The 23,870-nt window shown below is 42.5% G+C and overlaps 2 protein-coding genes across 4 annotated transcripts in view; one reads left to right on the plus strand and one right to left on the minus strand.

Moving 5' to 3' along the window:
* Window positions 1–1,069: 1,069 nt before the first annotated feature.
* degs1 (delta(4)-desaturase, sphingolipid 1) lies at window positions 1,070–15,467 on the plus strand. The gene is made up of 3 exons (XM_073056237.1): window positions 1,070–1,265; window positions 12,842–13,584; window positions 14,373–15,467. The coding sequence occupies exons 1-3, from the start codon at window positions 1,184–1,186 to the stop codon at window positions 14,514–14,516; spliced, it is 969 nt and encodes a 322-aa protein (XP_072912338.1). The 5' UTR covers window positions 1,070–1,183; the 3' UTR covers window positions 14,517–15,467.
* A 2,164-nt stretch (window positions 15,468–17,631) lies between these two features.
* nvl (nuclear VCP like) overlaps window positions 17,632–23,870 on the minus strand; it is a 64,010-nt gene continuing 57,771 nt past the window's right edge. For all 3 annotated transcript variants that reach the window (XM_073056225.1, XM_073056224.1, XM_073056226.1), the window contains one exon: window positions 17,632–18,910. In XM_073056225.1, coding sequence (XP_072912326.1) covers window positions 18,866–18,910 — 45 coding nt within the window. In that variant the 3' untranslated portion in view covers window positions 17,632–18,865. The remainder of the gene's footprint in view (window positions 18,911–23,870) is intronic.

Consider the following 23,870-nt stretch of genomic DNA (forward strand, 5'->3'; position numbering starts at 1 on the left):
TTTTGAAAATTTGGCGCCCTTATTTACAAAAGACAGGATTAAATATATAGGTGCTCCGAAGATGAAATAATTGGTTACTTGGGGAAATAAATAAATATATATACTAAAGTTATTACGAACTCCATGGGGCATGTGGGGACCCTCCAATATCCAGGCATTCCTCTTTTTTTTTAATAGGGATGTTAGGGGGAGGGGTTAAGGGGAGGGGGGCTGGGTAACACATTTTTTTTCAGTTCTGTAACTATTTGAAAACAATAAAAAATGTTTTTTAAAAAAATAAACTTTTAAAAGGCGATTGGTGTTTGGTTAGTATTGTCACAAGTAGCAAGATCCTGTGAATAGCTTGTTTTGCATACTGTTTATACAGATCAAATTAATATTCAGTGCATTCAGCTAAAATAAGGCAAAACAATACCAACATAGAATAAAGTGAAAAAGTTACCGAAAATGTGCAATGCAGGCAAACGATGAAGTGCAAGATCATATCGAGGTGGTCTGTAAGACCAAGTGTCTCTTATCTTTTTAAGAATCTGATAACAGTGGGATAGAAGCTGTTCTTGAGTCTGGTGGTACTGTATGTACTTTCAAGCTTTTGTATAAACTGTCCAATAACGTCCAGGGTGGTGCGCTGTTTGATTATACTGAGGCAGCGAGAAGTATAAACAGAGTCCTTAGAGGATTGAGCTGTGATGAGTCTTGAATATTATTACCCATCTCAATCCGTTCAAACCGACTCCAGGCAAGCACCTACATGGCTCATCATCCAAAAATTATCACCCGTTGACACAACAAGCTGCCCCGCACAAAAATGTCAACCTCAACACATCACATGACCCTCAAAGCTGTCCCGCATAAAGATGGCGCCTAGACTTAATTTCAACTATCTTTTCCCCATTAGTTTCTACCACGTCTTGAACGCTGGCAACGTGCAATTACCCCTTTCCCTCACACCCAGGTCTGTTTCTGAGCAGGCTGTCACCGTTACCGGCGGCGGTGACGTCAGAGGCGCCGTGAGGCGGGACGGACGGCCGCTGGTTTACTGGACATGGTGACGTCGCGGCCTGGGGCGGGGCCCGGCGCGGGTCGGGGATTAAAGCGCGAGCGCCGGGACAACTGCCCGGCTGTTAACAGTCGGCGCCGAGCGAGGCGATAAGCGGAAGGCGTGCTCCAGCGGTCGGCAGCCATGGGCAACCGGGTGGCGCGCGAGGACTTCGAGTGGGTCTACACCGACCAGCCGCACACGGCGCGCCGGCTCCAGATCCTCGGTCAGTCGCGCTCAGGGACCGTTAGCCGCGCGGGCCGTGGGTACGGCGGCGCCTGCTTGAACAACGAGGCTGAGAGGTCGGGGGTGGAGGAGGGATAGGCTGAAGCCTGGGTCCGTTACGCGGCCGGGTGGGCAGTGGTATATGTTTATCCGGATGGGCCCAGCTTCCGGCCGCACCCTCACTCTGTACCGTTATTTGGACAGCCACCGTCCTCTTCACCCCGACGTGTTCACGGGGACCGGCCGCACCACCGCGATCTACTGACCCACGGCCAACTTTCCCTGTTAGTCCCTCCGCTCTGCGTCGAAGGGAGTCGAGTTTTAGAAAGGAGCGGTCACTGTTTACGGCACTTTGAGTTTGATGTTCCGAAATGAGGACGTTTCACTAAAAACTGAGATATAATCAGAGTTGTAATCGAATGTGTGTGGGGGAGGGGTTGGGAGGTAACGGGACAAATGTGTCGTCATGTTGTCTGGGAGAGCAGGGCGCCTGTCTGTACAGTGTTATCGGTGTCTGCGACCAGTCTCACTGCATTCCAGGTACTTGCCGTTCTCTAGAAAACGTTCCCCTGTGAATCACTTGCACTGACACTGTTCCAATTTTATTTGCCTTTGATATGCAAAAGTATTGTTCTCATCCATAGTCCTCAATTAGTCCCTCAATCTCTGCTCCAAAGAATAGTCTTAGCTTCTCCATTCTCGCCGAGTTCAGACACCATCCTGAAGAACCTTCAGCAGTGTCTAAGTTCTGTCATGTGCTTCCTGTCTGACAGATCTGTGTACAATGCACAAGCTGTACGAAATGAAATATTGTGCCTTCCACACCTTGCTCCCTCTAGTTCCTCACTTTCCCTTTATTGCATGGTCAACTGTCCTCTCCTATCAGTGTCCAACTTTTTTTAAGCCCTTTGCCCCTTCACCTACACCTGCCAGCTCATGCTCCTCCACCCCATTTTATTCTGGCTTCTGTCATTTTTTCAGTTCTGATGAAGGGTGTTAGCTTGAAACGTCTATTGTTCATTTCCCTCAATAGATACAGCCTGACTTGTTTAATTACTCCAGTATCTGCAACCTTGTCTCATTGTCAGCAACAGTTACAGCAATTCTGATTAAATAATCCTATTTATGAATCAGCATTTAATCTGTAGCTTTTTGTGCTTTGATTCAAATATTCTTCACGGAACTTCTCGTGACAGTATCTGTCTCTGCTAAATGCTCAGATTTCAGCTATTTTGGATCCTCTTGCCCTAATTGGTGCTCTGTACCAAATGCAGATTTCTGTATGGGGTGAGTTGGGGGTGGTGGGTGGGTGGAGCTGAAGAGTGAGGAGACTTGAGTTAATATTTTGAGTGAAGTGTGACTTTGCTAGTGAGGAAGATCTGCTAAATTTGTGGATTGACCTGTCCTGATTAACTAGAATAGATGCTGTAAATCAATGACCACAGTAATTTGTTCCCCAGCACTTTCTGTTCTAAATTTTCCTAATCTGTATAGCATGCTGCAATAAATGTCACTCCTTCTCTCGTTACTGCTTTGAACAGAGCTTCCTTCCAGTACAGATATTGCAATTCTACATGCCTTGTGCTTTCTCCACTGCAGGATGTTGTTAGTGTGCTATTAAAATTTGGGTAAACTGCCCTCTTTTGGGGAGGAAACTGGGGAAATGCTGGAGCCTAGTTTATTGTCCTTGACTGTGAGCAGCAGTGCAAGGACATAAAATTGCTAAATTTCAAATGTATATTATAAAAAATGGAATGTGTTCATAGGTTCACAACTGTTCAGGAATCTGATGGGGAAGAAGCTGTTTCTAAATAGCTTGTCTTCAGGCTCTTGTACTTCTCTCTCATAGTGTGAAGATGTGTGCCTGGTGATGAGGGGCCTTGGTGATGGATGCTGCCTTCATGAGGCAAATCTGGTGTTCAGGTCTGTGCCATACAACCCACAGCAGCCTTTGTACAGGGCTGCGATGCAGTTAGGGATTTGAACTCTCCCTGCAGTGATTAACTTCCAGTCTGGTGTCTGCCATTTCACAATGCAGTCCCCAATGCTTCATGAACCTTACTCTGTCTGCAGGGATGACTGAGCTTCTGTCACCTTATTTCTCCATCCCACACTGACTTGTCTGTCTTGTTCCTGCTCTGTAATGATGAGGCCCAACATGTCTTTGAGCTGGGCACACTGCAACCTCCTGGGCTTGATACTTGCAATTGTGGAATCTGATATTCAGCCAGTTCTGCAGTAAGTAATAATGGTGGTTTGTTTTCTCCACAAGTACAGTAATGACTTTGGTCACTTCCTGTGACTTTGGATTTCAGTGCCTACATTCTTCTGTTCTATCAGTGAAAACATTTCGCAGTTCATTGCCAGAACTTTGTTCTGTCTGCTCCCAACTCTCAAATGTAAACTAGTCTTCCCCATTCTGCTTTAACAAAATGCAAATTGCCTAATGATTACCTTGAGTACAAGTTTTTAAGCAGAATGGATGTTCAGGTGATGCTCAAACTGCACAACTATTAGATGTCTGGTCAACCTCAGCATTAAGAGATTTGACAGTGTAAAGTTAGGTTCTAGATAATAGGAATAAATTTCCAGTGTAGCTTCCTAGCTCATTCTTGTAGTGGAAAGCTCATGTTGGATTCAGTGGGTGCTAGTGAAAGAGTTCTGTTTACAAGGGATCCTTTGGGCACTATCAGTTTGTTGTGGCTACACAAAGGTTAATCTGCAGTGTCCAGCACCAATTTGTTGGTTGCAGACAAGTGACTTCAAACAGCTAAGAAGGATTTATTAAGAAAACTTCATGAATGCGATTGGGACATTTTCTCCCCAATTGTGAGGTAATGACTGAATTCCTCAACCATTTACACTGGTTTGGGTAATGTCTTTTTAAGTTGTTTGGCTTTGTTTTGCTTTAGGAATAACAAACCCAATTTTTAATTTCCTGGCTTTGATTCCTGAAACAAAATTACTTCTGAACCTACTATTCCCCATAAACTTTTCAGCATGGTAAAGGGACAAATTTCCTGTCAAATTACTAAGGACCGTATCATGTAGTTTCCTCAGAATTCTGGTCAATATACAGTCCAACATAGAAATTTACTGATTTGCCACAAACCTTTAATCTTTTTGCTCTTACTGTTTGTCTTTGTCATTAGGGAAAGAATACAAAATGTTTTTACAAAACACTTGAATGGCTGTAGTTGCAACTGAGGTCTGTTGTGGAACCTAACTAGATTATCTGTCAGTTGAATTTCTCTGTCCTTTCCAGCTAGGTGATTAACTTTCCGTCAATTCCATGCCCTTAATGTTGGTCCCTATCTGCAGTTGGCAATTCTCAGTGTCAGCTTATCAGTTTAACAAGAACAGTGGGCCATCTGATCTAAATTATGTTTTCTCTTTTTTACCCTTGATTATTGGGATAAGGTATTTCAAACCTGCCATTACAACTGAGTGTCCAACTTGGTTTTTAAAACATTCAGTATGAAATGGTGGCTAGCCACATTTTGTAATGTTAAATAGTTAAGGGATCTGTAATTGAAACCTCTTGCCTAACTTGCAGAATTCCTAGGATACAGCTGTGATGCACAGACGTTTAGCAATTTCTAGTACAGTGCTATGTATCCCATAGTTTCTGGCCAAGGATCTTTGAAAACTAGTTGGTTCTGATTTTGTAGTCTAGTAATATGTATGTACATATTGGTTTCTGCAAAAAATGCAGAGAATTGAGCCCATGACAAATGTCTTCCATCCATTGATTCTGTTTTCTCTACCTGAAAACAATTACTTACTCTGTAACTGTCACACCATTCTGCATTCTTATTTATTTCCCTTGGCTACATCAATGCACAGGCTGTTTTCAGCAAAGGGGTACTTCGTAAGTGGAAGGCCTTCAAAAGTAAAATTGAGTGGGGAAGAAAAACTTGTGTGCCTGTCAGCATAAAAGGCAAGACAACAGGTTTAGGGAACCTGGAGGTTTTCAGGAGATGTTTGTTTTAAATGTGCACATCAAGTACAGGCAGGTAAGAACAGATGAGGTACTTGTGGGGTTCTAGAAATGCAAGAGAGCACTTGGGAAAGAAATCAGGAGGGCTAGAAGAAGGCATAAAGTTTCTCTAGCAGACAAGGTGAAGGATAATCCTTAGCGATTTTACAGGTATGTTAAGTGCAAGGGACAAAATTGGTCCTCTGGAAGATCAAATATGTGGGGCCAAAGAGATGGGGAGATCTTAAATGGATTTTTTTGCATGTGTTTACTTGTGAAGTGGTCTCTGGAAGTGAGGCAAAACAGCATCACCCTATACAGATTAGTGATGTTTGCTGTGTTGAGGCAAATTAGGGTGGATAAATGCCCAGGGCCTGAAGGTGTTCCCTTGGACTGTGGGTGGCAAGTGCAGAAAATAGAGGCCCTAGCAGAGATTTAAATCATCCTTGGTGACAGGTGAGATATTGCAGGATAGATAGATAGATAGATACTTTATTCATCCCCATGGGGAAATTCAACATTTTTTCCAATGTCCCATACACTTATTGTAGCAAAACTAATTACATACAATACTTAACTCAGTAAAAATATGATATGCATCTAAAATCACTCTCTCAAAAAGCATTAATAATAGCTTTTAAAAAGTTCTTAAGTAGTTTACTTAAATACATTAATACAATCAACCCCGGCACTTTAACATATCTTACTCCTGGCGGTTGAATTGTAAAGCCTAATGGCATTGGGGAGTATTGACCTCTTCATCCTGTCTGAGGAGCATTGCATCGATAGCAACCTGTCGCTGAAACTGCTTCTCTGTCCTGGATGTTCTGTTTATGAAGGGCTCTGAAATAGATCAGGAAATTGTAGGCCAGCGAACCTGACATCAGTAGTGGGAAAGTTATTGGAAGGTATTCGAATGGACTGGATATGAGTATTTGGATAGCCATCAACTGAGGATAGTCAGCATAGCCTTGTGTGTGGTAGGTGCCAATCAACACAATGCTGGCAGCATCTATGGGGGGGGGGGGGGAATACATTTGATGTTTTGGGCCAAGACTCTGGCAGGACTGGAGAGGAAAAAAGATGAGATTTTAAAGTTGGTGGCGAGAAGAGAGGAACCTAAGGTGATGAGTGGAACTGGGAAGGGAGAAGGATGAAGTAGAGAGCTAGGAAGTTGATTGGTGAAAGATACAGGGCTGGAGAAGGGGGAGCCTGGAGGACAGAAGTTCATGAAAGAAAGGGGGAGAGATTTCCAGCATCTGCAGACTTTCTCTTGTTTGTCTAACCAATCATAGTTTTTGAGGAAATTGAAAGCAAGGCACTGGATTTTGATCACATGGACAATAGGGCGTTTGACAAGGTACTGCATGGGAAGTTAGTCAAGAAGGTTCAATTCAAAATGAAGTAGTAAATTGGATTAGACAGTGGCTTTGTGGGAGAAGCCAGAGTGGAGTAGATGGTTGCTTCTGTTACTGGAGGCCTGTAATTAGTGCAATGCTACAGGATCTGTACTGGGTCTGTTTGTCATCATTATCAGTGATCTGGAAGATAATGTGAACTGGATCAGCAGATTTGTAGATGGCACCAAGATTAGGTGTGTAGTGGACAGTGAGGAAGATCATCAGATCTTGTTGCAGGGTCTGGACCAGCTGGAAAACTGGGGTGACAAAATGGCAGATGAAATTTGATGCAGACTATGGTAGTAGGACCAACCCAGGGAGGTCTTGCAAAGCTTTGGTACATTGGCCTTCACAAATTGGACTATTAAGTACAGGAGGTGGGAAGTTGTATTGAAGTTGTATAAGCTATTGAGGCCTAATTTGGAGTATTGTGTGCAGTTTGGTTACCCACTTGAAGGGAAAATGTAAATAAGATTAAGAGTAAAGAGAAAATTTGCTGGGATTGAGTTGTAAAGAAATATTGAATAGGTTGGACTTTATTCCTTGAAATATCGAAGATTGAGGGGAGTTTGATAGAGGTATACTAAATTAAGGGGTATGGACAGGAAAAATACAGGCTTTTTCTGCTGGGGTTGGATGTTTTCTTCAATTAGAAGCCATGGGTTAAGGGTGGAGATGCCACTGGGGGTGTTCAGTAAGCCAGAAAGCATCTTGTGGAAAGTTGATGCATCAGGTCAGACCATTCAGAACTGATGAGGTGTTATCATTGGTAGATGATATTGCTAGTCAGAGAATTGAACTTGCAGGAACCAACTATTTTAATTGTCAGGTCAGCAGAAATTCTGTTGATACAAGTTGGATATGTGATGTTGTAGACGTGAGCTGTTGAAACTTGTCAGGAATTTGTTCAGTTTATTTTGGGAAGCAAATATTGTTTGCCAAAGCAACTGCAGATTTTTAATCACTTCAAATATCTGACAAGTTTCCTGTAAAGTGACTCTGGGTGGGGGAGGGGGCTGCAGATGTACCCTATCTAGTAAAATGTAGGCTTAAAAGGACACTACACCAAACAGACTTGTGTTCATAACCAAAGTTGGTATTTTTAATGACTACATTTGGTTCAAAAGTACAGATTTTGGGTGAATCATTGGTGTTCTCTGCAGGTCAGGTGAAGGAATGTGTGCAGTTAGATCCATCTGGATAATCTGTTTGCCAAAATTTTACTCACCATTGAACTGGACAACAGATCGATCTTAAAAAAACTTAGCTGGATTATATTTTCTGAGGATGCTTGGAGTCTTCATGTTGCATCACAACCAAAATCCCACTTTGGATGCATAAACTAATCAAGTCTGTCCTCAACAACAGCTTGGGAGACACTCAAGCTATATATATTCAAATTCCTGCAGGTAGCTTGGCTAGAGGCTTGGAAATCGCTTTTAGACTTTATTCACATGGGCAAAACTGCTTGCCCAGCTCTCCCTTCTCTTCTCTCCCCCCCCCCCCCCCACCCCACCCCACCCGTAGACCTGCTTAATATTGGGTTTGACCTAATTTGGATTTTCATTCTAATGTCAGGAGTTTAAATTGAGTATCAAAGGTATGTATGTCACTGGATTTGGGTTAGAATTGGGATTTGGATACAAATTAGGAGCAGGTCCTGACACTGCCATTTTGGTCATGGCTCATCTGAATTTCTCCTGACTCTGCTTTCATGTCTACTTGTAACTCTTCAACCGGTTGCTTACAGTGCCCATAAAAAGTGTTCACCCTCTTGAAGTTTTCATGTTTCATTGATTTAAACATTGAATCTCAGTAAATTTAATTTGGCTTTCTGACACTGATCAACAGACTTGTGTTAAAGTGAACAGATCTCTGCAAAGTGATGTAAATTGCAAAATTGATTACATAAGTGTTCATCCCCCCCTTCAATATGGCACACCAAATCATGCAGCCAATTGGTTTTAGAAGTCACATAGTTAAATTGAGATCACCTGTGCAGTGGATGTGTTTCAATTGATTGCAGTAAAAATACACCTGTATCTGGAAGGTCCAACAGCTGGTGAGTCAGTATCCTGGTAAAAATACACCATGAAGACAAAATAACACTCCAAGCAACTCCATGAAAAGGTTATCAAAAAGCACAAGTCAGGAGATGGATACAAGAACATTTCCAAGTTGTTAAATATCCCTTGGAGTGCAGTTAAGTCAATCATCAAGAAATGGAAAGAATGTGGCACAGCTGTAATTCTGCCTAGAGCAGACTGTGTAAGAAGGGGACTAGTGAAGGAAGTCACAGAGACTTGTGACAACTCTGGAGGAGTTACAAACTTCAGTGACTGAGGTGGGAGAGTCTGCACATAGAAAGCTGTTGCCTGGGTGCTTTGCCAGTCAGTTTGGGGGGGGGTGGGGGGGCCTTGCATGAAATCTCAGCTAGTTTGCTAGAGAACATGGGAGACTGACGTCAGCTGGAAGGTTCTGTGGTCCAAAACCAAATTTGGGCTTTTTGGCCATCAGACTAAACACTGTTTGACATACCATCCAGATTATGAAGCCTGATGCAATCTGCAAGAGAACTGCAGCTTGGGAGATTTTTTTCAGCAAGACAATGACCAAGCATAAAGCCAAAGCTACATGAATGGCTTAAAGTTAAATTAATATCCTGGCGTGGACCGAATCTGCACAGAATTAAGGTTGTAATTGCTGCCAAAGGTGCATCTTCTAAATACTGACTTGGAGAGTGAGTAGAACTTTGTTTTCACTTTGATATGTAAGTTTTTTTTTGTTGATCATTGTTATTAAAGCCAAATTAAATCGCTTTTAATGTAAAACAATAAAATGTAACTTCTAATGGTGAATACTTTTTCTAGGCACTGTATAAGAATCTAACTAGTGTGACAGTCAAGACTTAAAGGTTGCCATATGCAACCCTGAGATTCATTTTCCTGCGGGCATACACAGCAAATCGAAAGAATATTAATACAACAGGATCAATGAAAAATCATGCAGAAGATGAGCTGTAAATGTATGTGAGATGTGTACTTGAAGTGAGATAATTGGTTATGGGGGCATCTCAATTAATGGGCAAGTGAGGTTAGTTATCCCCTTCTGTTCAAGAGCCTGGTGGTGTGAGTCCTGAAGCTCTTGTACCTGATGGCAGCAGCAAGAAAAGAGCATGGCCTGGATCTCTGAATGTTGCTTTCCTACAGCATTTCTGTAGATGTGCTCAATGTTTGGGAGGGCTTCACTTGTAATGTACTGGACCAAATCTACTTTCTTTTTCCTAATCTCAAGTGTATACCAGTCTTGGTTGAGACTAGCGAGGCAAATGTTGGCCCCTTTGCAGTTAAAATGGCAAAGTGACAGTAGAATTGGGTAACTGGGAGAAGATGCAGAAAACTTGCTGAACATATCAGAACCAAGAGTTGTGAGAACACAGAAACAAAAGCATCTGAAACACTAAGCTGAAATTGCATGTTCCGAGACTAGCTAAAGGAAGCAAGTGGTTTGGCTATATTTGGAAGACTTGTAGCAGGTTGCACAGTTGGTTATTGACATTGGAGCATTTGGCAGTGGGGCAGTTCACTGATTTGAATAGAATTTGCTTGTCCCTTATTCACTTTCATGAATAAGGCATATTCAAACTATCAGGTAATTCATAAATGATGTGCAGCACATTGTATCGTGGGACTAATACAAACCGTGATTCCAGACAAGTGGCTGCATCAGCTAAATCTTCACAATGTGTCTCTCACTGGCAAGCTGAGTGTATTCTCTCAATGTCTTCAATCATGTTTTTGCAATTCTTGGATAGAATTCCAGTGCTACAACACTTTAGCTGAGACTGGGTAACTTGTAGACTGGCATCTACTATCTTTGGTATGTCTTGAGTTTGCCCTAGATGCTGTTGAACTGTTACTGGAAGAGAATATTTTATCAGATACTGGCGTACACCTGTCCTAATACTGCAGCCATGGTAATTCATTACACTTGGTCATACTAATTCAACTGAATGATTGACAATGGGGTCAGAATGATTTCAGCTGAGATCTGTTTCTCAGTGATTATTATCAGACTTGAACTGGAGACCAGAGCTATTGGTCCAAATTTGTGTGTTGCCAGGGAAGCTTGAATTTGCATTCAGCACCTGAGAAAAATTAACAATGATCTGCAGTGTTAAATAACTCTATCTTCTGAGAAGTGAATTGAAGGCCTATGATCAGGAGTCAGTCTTAAGTCGTCCGGTAGGCTATTAACTCGAGGATAAGTAAATACTAGTGTATCCCATTTGCTTAACATTACGTAGCTTCCCCCTGCTCTGCTGGAAAGTGTGCTTGTTACTAGAGTGGGACTGTACCTACAAATTTCAGGTAATGATGCCACGGTGCTGTCCCTGGCAGTTTGCAGATTAAGGGATGAAGAAACAAGTGAAACATCTATAAAAATCCACGACCAGCATTTGAAACCTTCCAAATGGTGCAGTGCAAGTCTTGGACCTGATTGCCAGCCATTTGTGTATCAACGCATTATCTGAGCTGTTGGTATAATTACTGGCACTGTGACAAATCCCTCTGACCTGATTCAAATGTCTTGACACTTGTATTGCAGAAGCCCGTAGTTTAGGATGTAGTCTATTGTAACTGAGTAAAACAATCCTAGACTTTGGGCACTAGTCCCTGTTCTATAAAGCTCACACAATATTTCTCCTAGTATTGAGGAGATCTAGGTATTATCTCCTTGAACTATGTTCACATTTTAATGTTCCTTTGTCCTGCCAGGATTGCATTGATTTACCCTACATCTTGGGTCCACCAAACCTCTTGACCCAGAGTGACAGTGCTGCTGGAACTGTCATTGCCTCAGCCCCAGGGACAAGTAAACTGTTAAATGAGGAGTTGGTAAATATTGTCCTGAAACTCCTGCATCCCATTACTTGCTCAGTTGGAGTTCTGACCTTAGTGCTGTGGCATTTTGGCCTCCTCCCCCTCCCCCAATTACTGGGTTTCTTCCCTTGTCAAAGAACATTCCTTGGTGTAGATGAGTGACTAGTAAATGGGTGTTAAGATCAAATTGCTTCAATTGTGTAGTTTTTTGATACTATTGCATTTCTTTTGACTATGCATGCCTACAAGAAAATGAACTTCAGTGTAGTATATGGTGACATACATAATTTGATAAACTTTGTGGTTGCAGCCATTATTTGGATTCATTTGTTCTAGTAAATCTTCATCTTACTGGGACCATCACCTGATGTGATCAGAACTGAAGTATTGCATCTGTTTGGGGAGGTTTTGGACCAGTGTCTAGTTTGGGTTGACTGCTTGCTCAATTATTGGGTTAATGAAAGTTTGAGCTTAGTTCCATAAATGGCTGATGGTGGATGTAATGTGCTAGTAAAACAAAATGCTGGAGGAACTGAGCAGGCCAGACAACATCCATGGGGGAGGAAAAAGTACAGTTAACATTTTGGGCAAAAATGTTGACTATACTTTTTTCCATAGATGCTACCTGGCCTGCTGAGTTCCTCCAGTGTTTTGTGTATTGCTTGGATTTCCAGCACCTGCAGATTTTCTATGTGGTAACATGCTAGTATTGTGGTGGTTACAGACCAACACCTGGAATATCCTGTCAGCTGCTGGTGGGGAATTTTCATTGTTACACTAGCTTAACATAACATTACTGGTTGAATATCTGTTTATCTGGAGAAAGTTGATAATGGGTTTGAGTGAGAATGGGCAAGAGAGCTTTTGTCCATTTACTGATGCCATCCTTCAAGGGAAAGTTGAAATTAGGTTTTGTCTGCCAGATTTTTGAACAGTTCTGAATTTTGGATTGAATACTGCAAATATCTTTATAATGGCATTGTAGAAAAGAGCGTGTGTAGATATTCAATCCGAGATCCAATGTCCATAAATCTGGGCCGGGGCAACCTCATAATTAGTTTTAATATCACTGGTATACATTGTGAAATTTGTACAATTGGGTATATATTAAGTAGCGCAAGAGTCCAGGTCAGAGGTGGCCTGTCCTGGGTTGGTGTGCATGTGTTGATGTGTTTCACTGTCTTGATGTACATGTGATAAACCTAAACTGATTGTGGCTCAGTTCTGAAGCATTTGTTGATGATCAAATGATATTTCTTGATCACTGCTGTTGCAGACCAGGCCAGAGTTTTGAACAGGTCTTTTTGTCTTGCAGCCAAATATCCTGAGATCAAGTTGTTGATGGGCCCAGATCACAACCTAAAGTGGATCATCATCCTGATGGTAGCTGTGCAGGTTCTGGCCTTCTACCTTGTGAAGGACTTGGAATGGAAGTGGGTGATATTCTGGGCATATGTATTTGGTGGGTGTATAAACCATTCCATCACACTGGGCATCCATGAAATCTCTCACAATGCTGCATTTGGGCACAAGTATGCACTGTTCAACCGCTTTTTTGGGATGTTTGCTAATCTTCCTGTTGGTCTGCCATACTCGGTCTCCTTCAAGAGGTACCACATGGATCATCATCGCTACATGGGTGGAGATGGTATTGATGTTGATATTCCCACAGATTTTGAGGGCTGGTTTTTCTGCACCAGACTAAGGAAGTTTTTCTGGGTCGTCCTGCAGCCACTGTTCTATGCCACGCGCCCACTCTGCATCAACCCCAAGCCCATCACTCACTTGGAGATCGCTAATCTGGTTGTTCAGTTAACCTTCAACCTGCTGATATATAATCTCTGGGGAGCAAAACCAATTGTTTACATGTTGGCAGGATCTCTTCTGGGAATGGGCCTTCATCCAATCTCTGGACACTTCATCGCTGAGCACTACATGTTTCTGAAAGGACATGAAACCTACTCTTACTATGGCCCCCTCAATCTAATCACCTTCAATGTTGGATATCACAATGAACATCATGACTTCCCCAGTATTCCAGGCTGCAGACTTCCTCAGGTGAGTGTTGGTGTTTTTGAAAAAAATTCCTCTAGTCCAGGACTGAGCTATTGAACCATTTGTTAGCTGATGGTGTCTGAGATATAATGGTAGGTCTGTACTGAGGTTCTACATGAAATTGTACACATTGACTTAGTGGCTTTAAGTTCATTTGATTCTGTTTTGGCTGTGCACTCACTATACTTTGTGCTGTGTAGATACAGCTGTGCAAACAAGGAAGGGTTGTTCTATTTGCATTTCACATTAGTACTGTGGATTTGCCACTTGAATTCAGTCTGGAGAATAAGACTCAGACTTGCAGAGTGCAGACTTGAATGAACTGCTTGATGTGGAATGATTAGAACAAACCAACTCTTTAACAGTGCAGTTGAGTCGGGCAATGTTTGGACATTTAAAAATATGAATCTTTAAATCCAACTGCTTGATCTTATGAATTTGCCTGTTACTGATGATCACAGCTGCAAAGTGAAATCCTTTAGGCCACAGCAGAAGGAATAAAGTACAAGATTTTAGTACTTGCCAACAACTGCATGATTTGTAGCTATCTCCAGTGTGGCTGGTGTTCAGCCCTGCCTTGGGTGTGGGTCTGTGCTGGTTTCCATAGTGACACATGGCACTAGGAATAAGTCTAGACCTTGGCTGGATTAGTGTAACAGGAAAAGTGAGTGTAGCAATGACACAGCCTGCTCTTACATGGGTGACTGGATGGAGCTGTAACCTGAGGGATTAGTTAAAACTTTTTGCCTGTGTCCAGGTTAAGTAATTACTCAGTAATTTCATCTCTGCAGGTGAAGAAGATAGCAGCTGAGTACTATGACAACCTGCCCCAGTATTCTTCCTGGGTGAAAGTGCTCTATGACTTCATCATGGATGATATGATCAGCCCTTACTCTCGGATCAAGAGAACAGTGAAAGATGCAAAACAGGACTAGGAGTGAACTTGCCAACAGACAGAAAAATGGTGGCTTGCCTGCTGGGCAAATTTAAGCTGTTTTTACAAATCTTGCAAGAACATTGTATTAAATGTCTTTGTGCAAACCATGCACTAACAATATTTAGTCTATTAAAGTGTTTTGTCTGCTAATTATTTTTGCTCAGCTGTTAAACTAATTCAGGGAATTAAGTGACTGCAGGATGTCTGTCTGGCAAAGGAAGAGGTGATCTTGGCAATGGAAAGCTTTGGCAATTATATTGTGGAACTGTTGCCTGTTAGGTTGAGTTTGCCTCTGTGCCAAGGGTCATATCTGATCGCCTCCCCTGCAGGTGGTTCTGAGTATTCTTTAGTTTAACTTGATGAGCTCGAATTTGAGTCAGTTATACTTGAAGCAGTTCAATGACTGGGTTGTTGCCTGTTTCAGTAGCTCATGTTATTCTTCAACACAAGTGGATGGTGTTTGTCTACAGTTGTAGAAACTGCAAAAACAGCTGTTCAGAGTGGTTACTGGAGGCAGTAGAGGAGAGGCTTTGGTATACTGGTAACAATGGCAACTCCAAATTGGGTGGGATTATACCATGTTTTCCCTCAAGTTTAAGTAAGTCTCCTTACTTAACCAAGTCAGTCTCCTGAAGTTCAGTTCTTCTACCCTCCATTTTCAGGGTTTTAATGTGAGATGAAGGAGAATGGCAAATTCCTGCCTTTGGTGGGTGTGGGGAAAATCTACTGGTTCATAAAGCTGACTAAAGATTGAGTCTGTGGCCGAAGAATACTTGTGGGGAAACTTGCTCACTGATTGCTGACTGCTTCCCCTTCCTGTTTTGACTGCAAGGATCAGTTTCTGCACTGATTGGTTTACTTTGCATGTATTTGTACTGATGCTTCTAATGTTAAAACCACCCAATTTGTCCATTTTGCAGTGGAAAAATAAATAGCTTTAATACCTCAAGCTGAGTTTGTGGTTATTCTGCGTCTAGAAAGATGAAGACATGAGATGACAGATGTAATACATAGAATGTGAAGGAGCTAGGCCAAATAACAAGTGGCAGTAGGGTGACCATAATTCTGTTGGTCTTGACCTTGAGCAGGGTGAACTTTTAGGATGTTAGGTGGAACCTAGCTGCGGTCAAAAGGGTGACTATTTACTGGCAAAAGAAGGCTTTTAAAATGCCAAAGCAAGAATCCAGGGTCAGCATTTTCCTGTTGGTGAAGGGAGAGATAACAAGTTCAGTGAACTCTGGCTGAATTGTCAAGCAGGAATGACTAATTCTCATTTCTTCAGTTATAATAGTAAAGTGATTAGAGAAATTACATACATGTGATGGAGGCAGGAGGTATTTGCAGACTTGAATTGCATTGAGCTGGGAAAATGCATAAAGTCTGACCAGTTGCATTCCCAGACCTTGGGGGAGGCTAGAGAAGAAACTGCAGAGGACATCATAGACAATAGGTGCAGAAGTAGACCATTTGGCCCTTCAAGCCTGCACCGCCATTTTGAGATCATGGCTGATCAATTCCTATCAATACCCGGTTCCTGCCTTGTCCCCATATCCCTTGATTCCCCTATCCATAAGATACCTATCTAGCTCCTTCTTGAAAGCATCCAGAGAAATGGCCTCCACTACCTTCCGAGGCAGTGCATTCCAGACCCCCACAACTCTCTGGGAGAAGAAGTTTTTCCTTAACTCTGTCCTAAATGACCTACCCCTTATTCTCAAACCATGCCCTCTGGTACTGGACTCTCCCAGCATCTGGAACATATTTCCTGCCTCTATCTTGTCCAATCCCTTAATAAACTTATATGTTTCAATCAGATCCCCTTTCAATCTCCTTAATTCCAGCGTGTACAAGCCCAGTCTCTCTAACCTCTCTGCGTAAGACAGTCTAGACATCCCAGGAATTAACCTCGTGAATCTACGCTGCACTTCCTCTACAGCCAGGATGTCCTTCCTTAACCCTGGAGACCAAAACTGTACACAATACTCCAGGTGTGGTCTCACCAGGGCTCTGTACAAATGCAAGAGGATTTCCTTGCTCTTGTACTCAATTCCCTTTGTTATAAAGAATTGCTTCATTGTTGGCCACTGACAACAGGAAGCTGGGAGTACAAATGTGCAATTTGCTGAAAGGGGCTGTGTAAGTATGAGGAGGTGAAGCATTAACCAGGATATTGAGTTCAGGAGTAGGGACTTGCTACACTTCGATAAGTTACTGGGAGTATTGTACAGTTTTTTCCATTTATAGGAAAGATGAGCTGAAAAGGATGCAGAAGGAATTTGAGTTGGCCACAATGAATCTTTATTTCTTGGAGGATGTGATGGGTATGGTGATCATAGTCCAAAACCAGCAGGCAGAGAGTTGGAGGGAAGAGAATTAAGAGACATGAGGTACTTCATGGGTAGAGAGGAAGTAGTGAGATTGGCACACTTCCAACACTTGATGCAGTTGGATAGGTACATGGAGGGGAGATTGCAGGCAATGGGGATTAGCTGGGCAGATACTGGTTGGCATAGACCAGTTGGGTTGAAGGCCTTTTTCCATGCTGTATACTCTACTGGAAGGCAGAGCAAAAACTGCTAGAGGAGAAAACAGTAGTAAATGGGATGGGACTTTCACTCAGTCGCTGACCCACTGTTCCTCAGCAGTGGTACTTCACTCTGTTGTAAAGTGAAACCTGCCTATGCAATGGGCATAATATGGGCGGTGCTTGTCTTGTCCATTACTGATGAAAACTTAACATCCTGGTCAGAGGCAAGGAAGCAGGAGCTGGATGTAGATGTAATCTACACATACCTTGCAGAAGAAATCCTTGCACGATCAAATTTTTTTTAAACACTACTGGGATTGCAGCATTCTAGTGAATACTAAACATCACTACATCGGTCAAATGCAACTCCTGGGTTATTTATACTCAATCCCTCAAAGGTCCTATTAGTTAACCTCACTAAATCTTATTGGAAACTTCCAATCCAGTGATATTGCTAAAAGGCCCAGCTTGATCTCAATGCTAATCTTTTAGTTGTAATGTTAGGCTGTCTGAAATTAAAAAGGAAATGGCAAAATGGGTTGATCCTGAGCTAATGGATAGTTTCACAAACAGTACAAAGTATAAATTGTGTGGTAGTCATGCCCTTTAAGAGTTGATACTGTTATAGAAAGTACAGCACAAAATATTGTACAGTGTTTTCCACAGTTGCATTTCTTTCTAATTCACACAGATGTTACAGTAAATTTCCTGAGGTTAAAGGATTGCAGCTCAAAGCACTAAACCATCAGGATTTCCAAATACAACGGAATTTTAATCAACAGCTAGGACTCGATCATTACATACTTGATCCCAGCAGCTGAAGTCTTTTTCCTCCAGTGAAACTTTAATATGGCATCTGTGACTGGGGGCTCCACACAGACTAAGAGAAAGTGATGGCTGAAGCACAGCCAGCTCTTGGCACTGATTTAGATGAACCTCACTACAGTTTGTATTGTTACAAAGCAGCTGCTACACTTTCATCTCAGAAGTAAGCTCGGGAAGGAGGGGAAGTGGCAAATAAGCACTGAGGATGACCTCAGTATGCTGCCAGCCCAGATGCAAACATTAGAAATAAAACTAAAAGCCTAAGAGTAATTAAAGAAATCCTTCAACCAAAGTGAAACTGCCATCTTATCAGCTGATGGTGAGATAATACATTAGTAACTCAGTGCCTGCAGCACAGTGCAGTGGTGCCAAAATATGAGCAGCTGCAACAACACTAAGTAATCATCAAATTGGGCCCAACTCTGCTGATAGCAGATCTCCAAATTAGTTGTTTGAATAGCAAGAGCAGACCAAGGTCATGTTCAAGCACGATTACACTTTTTAGAACAGTACAACATGGTTTGGGTCCTTTGGCCCATAGTGTTTTGAGCTGGGTTTGAGTTCGCGCTTAGGTTATCTCCCCCCTGAAACAGTGCATCGGGAGTGAGTGAATCGGGAAGGTTTCTGCAGCATTCAGTAATATGTTGTACCATCATAGCTAGTTTTCTTCCCACCCTTCCCCCAGGTTTGGCAAAATATCCTTTACAATTCATCTTGTCCATGAATTTCATCTTCAGCCCATCACAAATTTAAATCCAAATACCCCTTTAATTACAAACACCCACTCCTAAATTCGTGCCTAGAGAAACAAAGTTGTTTGGACACTTGCAAAGCAAGATCCAAACAGGTCTTCAACCCTGGTGCCATTATTTAATGGGGAACGAGGAGTTTGGTATTTTTAGTGGCATTTACTGTGGAGCCCATCCTCAGACCCAGGTTGTAAGGACTACTCCAGCAAAGACAACAGGGGCCTCACACCACAACATCAATTCTTCTCACCGACTGAGGAACTGTCGCAGTTGCTCGTACATCAGCTGATCCTGCAAGGGACAAAGTGAGAGGACCACATCAGGTGGGAGAAGAGAGAAAGGCAAGTAAAACTGAACCACCCTTCAGGGTTAAACAAAAACGAAACCTGTTTCAGGACAGATAAGATAGCAGCTGAGGCGGCTCAGGCTTGTATGGCGAAATAAAACTCGTGCTCAGCTGGCATTCCCAAGGAAAGGCAGTTAATTAACAACCAGCCACCTCACCAAAGTCTGCCACGTGGAAGATGTGGGCCTGAACTCCTGACACTGAACTTCGTCCTCTTTTGGATAGATGTTCCATTTGACAAGAGAACTGACGACAGCTCCTTTGCTGCTGTGGTCCAAAAATATTTCAACCCAGCTCCTTCCTGACCTTCACCCAACACTTAATTCCTTTCTCCATTTCCTTTCTATTCTATTTGCTAGCCTACCAATTGCATTGCCCTGGATCTGTTCCACCGCAACTACACCTTGAGGTGTAGTCTGCTTCTGAGTGTTCCGATCTTGGTCATGGTGTTTTTTTTTTAAAAAAACAGGAACTTTGCCCTCTCCAGAGGCAAGCCAGAGTCTGGTCTTACAACATGGTATCAGAAAGGTTTTTGGTAATTCTCAAATTCATTAACTTGGCACTGGGAATGTTTGACTGTATTGAAAGGCAAGGCTGATTGATAATTCTAATTTTAGGGAAACTGAAGAATGTGTGGACTGGGTAGAGAATCTATCCACTGGACAATTTGAGTGGAAAAGACACCAAATTTAGTAAGGCCAAATGGCCCAAAAGGGAAAATCACACATTCATCCCAAACTGTGAAACCTTTCTTTCATCTTCAAGAATCCCAATCCACTTGGTCTACCCCCTCTCCTATTACATTTGTTGCAAACCACTGGAGTGACCTTTTCTATCCATTTACTTCCTCCAATCCAATCCTGCAGTGATCTGCACCAGAAAGGGCTGGTAACATGACTCCAACTCAAGCCTGTACACCTCATTAAAAAACCCCTCAGCACTGAACATTAGGCCACTGACTCCAGTTAGACACTGATTTAATTTCTATCTTGTGATAGTCATACAGAACAGAAACAGGCCTCTAGACTCTCCTGGTCCATGCTGACGAAGAGGCCCATCTAAGCTGGTGTCATTTGCCAGCATTAAGTCCATTAATTTCAACCCAAGTACCTGTGCAATAGTCATTTGCCTCTGGCTCAGCCTCCTCTTCTGGCAGCTCATTTCATATACTGACTACTCTGTGTAAAAACAAAGTTGCCCTTCAAGTTGGGCAACATACAGGAATAGATAGGAGCTACAGGGAGGTAGCACCCCTGAGCTGCATGAGGCATATAAATCAGAGTACCACTATGGCCATTGCCCTCAATAATAAATATACTGGGGGCGGGGAGGAGGAGCTGCAGTGACTGTGGCTCAGAAGAGGACTGCAGTAGTGAACAGGGATTCCATGGTTAGAGGAGCATACACAAGATTCTGTGGATGTAACAGAAATGCCCGGATGGTATATTGCCTCTAGGTGCCCAGGTCAGGGATGTCTCAGATTGGGTCCATGGCATTCTAAAGGGGGAGGGTGAACAGCCAGAAGTCTTGGTACATATTGGCACCAATGACAAAGGCAGGAAAAGTGAGGAGCTCCTTAGAGAATTTAGTGAGCTGGGTAGAAAACTGAGAAACAGATTCTCCATGGTAGTAATCTCTGGATTGTTTCCTGTGCCATTGAGGGTAAGAATAGGATGATTTGGCAGATGAATGTGTGGCTGAAAATCTGGTGCAGGGTGCAGGGTTTCAGATTTCTGGATCATTGATCTTTTCTGGGGAAGTTATGACCTCTACAAAAGGGACAGGTTACACCTGAACCTGACGAGCACCAATATCCTTGCAGGCAGGTTTGCTGGAGCTGTTGGGAGAAGATTTAAACTAATTTGGTGGGGATGTGAGCCAGACTGATAGGGTCATGAATAGGGCTGTTGGTTTAAAAGCAGAGGTAGTGTAGTGAGTCATAAACTGTCAGAAAGGACAGGTAGCCAATGAGGCAAAATTGTAATCAGTGGGATGAATTGCAGTGTAAAAGGGTGACAGATACAGGACTGAAGGCAATGTATTCATATGCATGCAGTATATGGTATAAGGGAGATAATCTTGTAGTACAGTTGGAGATTGGCAGGTATGGCATTGTGGGCATCACTGAGTCATGGCTGAAAAGAGGATTATAGTTGGGAGCTTAACATCCAAGGACACACATTGTATTGAAAGGGCAGGCAGAGGGTTGATGTGGCTCTGTTGGTACATGAAATCAAGCCCTTAGAAACGGGTGACAGGATCAAAAGATGTAGAATTCTTGTGGGTAAAAGTTAAGAAACTGCAAGAATTAAAAAAAAAATCCAGATAGGAGTTCATACAAGCTTCCAAACAGTAGCCAGGACGTGGGCTACAAGTTACAATGGGAGATAGAAAAAGCACGTAAAAAGGGAATGTTTCAATAATCATGGGGGATTTCAATATTCAGGTAAATTGGGAAAATCAGGATTGGTGCTAGATCCCAAGAGAAAAATTTGTAGAATGTCTACAAAATGGCTTTTTAGAGCAGCTTGTGGTTGAGCTCACTAGGGGAATCAGCTATTCTGGATTGGGTGCTGTGTAATGTACCAGATTTGAGTAGGGAGCTGAAAGTAAAGGAGCCCTCAGGGGCAGTGATCATAATTCACCCTGCAATTTGAGAGGGAGAAGCTAAAGACAGATGTATCTGTATTCCAGTGAAGTAAAAGGAACTACAGAGGAATGAGAGAGGAGCTGGCCAAGGTTGATTGGATGGGATGATGGCAAAGCAGCAATGGCTGGAGTTTCTGGGTGCAATTCGGAAGGGGCAAGACAGATACATCTGAAGAAACAGTATTCTTAAGGCAGGATGACAAGGGAAGTCAAAGCCAACATAATAGCAAGAAGACAGGGCATATAATAGAACAAAAACTTGGGCAGTTATAGGACTGGGAAACTTCTAAAACCCAACAGAAAGCAATTTAAAAAGGGAAAAGATAAAAAATGAAGGTAAGCTAGCCAACAATATCGAAGAGAAAAAAAGAGAAGAGCAGATAATAGACCATTGAAAAATGACACCAGAGAGGTAGTAACAGGACAAAGAAATGGCGGATAAACTGAATAAGTATTTTACATCATTCTTCACTGGAAGACATGAGTAGTATGCTGGATGTTCGAGAGTTACAGAGGGCAGAAATGAGTGCAGTTGCTATTACGAGAGAGAAGGCACTTGGGAAACTGCAAGGCCTTAAGGTAGATAAGTCACCTGGGTCAGATGTCACCTACACTCCAGAGGACTGGAAAATTGCAAATGTCATTCTACTCTTCAAGAATGAGGGAGGAAGAAAGGAAATTACAGGGCAGTTAGCCAGACTTCAGTGGTTTGGAAGATGTTGGAGTCAATTGTTAAGGATGTGGTTTTGTGGTTCTTGGAAGTACATGAAAAAAAAAGGCCAAAGCCAGCATGGTTTCCTTAAGGGAAAATCTTGTCTGACAAATCTGCTGGAATTCTGAGGAAATAACAAGCTAGATAGACAAAGAATTGGTGGATCTCGTGTACTTAGATTTTCAGAAGGCCTTTGATAAGGTGCCACACATGAAACTGCTTAACAAGGTAAGAGCCCATGGTATTACAGGAAAGAGCCTAGCATTGGCTGATAGGCAGGAGGCAAAGAGTGGGAATAAAAAGAGCCTTTTCTGACTGGCTGCCGGTGACTAAAGTTCCACAGGGGTTGGTGTTGGGACATTGTATGCCAATGATTTGGATGACTCAACTGATGGCTTTGTTTTTGGATGATACGAAGATAGGTGAAGGGACCAGTATTGTTGTGGAAGTAGGGAGGCTGCAGAAGAATTTAGACAGACAGGGCGAATGGGCAAAGAAGTGACAAATGGAACAGTGTATGGTCATGAACTTTGGTGGAAGGAATAAAAGCATAGACTATTTTCTAAACATGGAGAAAATTCAAAAATGGGAGGTGTAAGATTTCCTGAAGGTTAAGTTGCAGGTTGAGCTGGTGGTGAGGAAGCCAAATGTGATTTTAGCGTTCATTTCAAGAGGGCCAATACATAAAGGCCAGGATGTAATGCTGAGGCTTTATAAAACATGGATGATTCCTCAGTTGCAATATTGTGGGCAGTTCTGAGCCCCTTATCAAAGAAAAGCTGTGTTAACATTGTAAAGGCTTCAGAGGAACTTCACAAGAATGATTCTGGGAATGAAGGCTTATCGTATGATAGCTCTGGGCTTTTACTCGCTGGAATTTAGAAGTATGGTGGGGGGGACCTAATTGAAACCTATTAAATGTTGAAAGGCTGCAATAGAGTGGATGTGGAGAAATGTTTCTTGTAGTGGGGGAGTCTAAGATCAGAGGGCACAGCATCAGAATAGAAGGATATCCATTTAGTACTGAGATGAGCATAAATTTCTTTAACCAGAAGGTAGTGAATCTGTGGAATTCATTGCCACAGGCAACTATGGAGGCCAGGTCATTGGGTGTACTTAAGGCAGAGGTTTGATTAGCCAGGCCGTGAAAGGTTATGGGGAGGAAGCAGGGAAATGGATTAGCCTGACGAAATGGTGGTGCAGAATCCATGAGCTGAATGATCTAATTCTGTTCCTATGTCTTATGGTCCACATTTCTATTAAATCTTTCTCAATTTCCCTAAATGTCCTAAGGTCTTGCTTTCCCCAGCCTGGGAAAAAGGCTGCGCACGGTCACTCTATTTATGTTCATCATGATTTTATAAACCTCTTGTTAGATCACCTCAGTCCCCTATACTCTAAGGAATGAAGTCCTTGCCTGTCCAATTTCTTACAACTCAGTCCCTCAATTTCCGGCAACATCCTTGTACAGTTGCAAGGAAAAGTTTGTGAGCCCTTTACAATTGCCTGGTTTTCTGCACTAATTACTCAGTCTGAATGACTGC

The sequence above is a fragment of the Hemitrygon akajei genome, chromosome 9 (genome assembly GCF_048418815.1).
Source record: "Hemitrygon akajei chromosome 9, sHemAka1.3, whole genome shotgun sequence".
NCBI lineage: Eukaryota > Metazoa > Chordata > Chondrichthyes > Myliobatiformes > Dasyatidae > Hemitrygon > Hemitrygon akajei.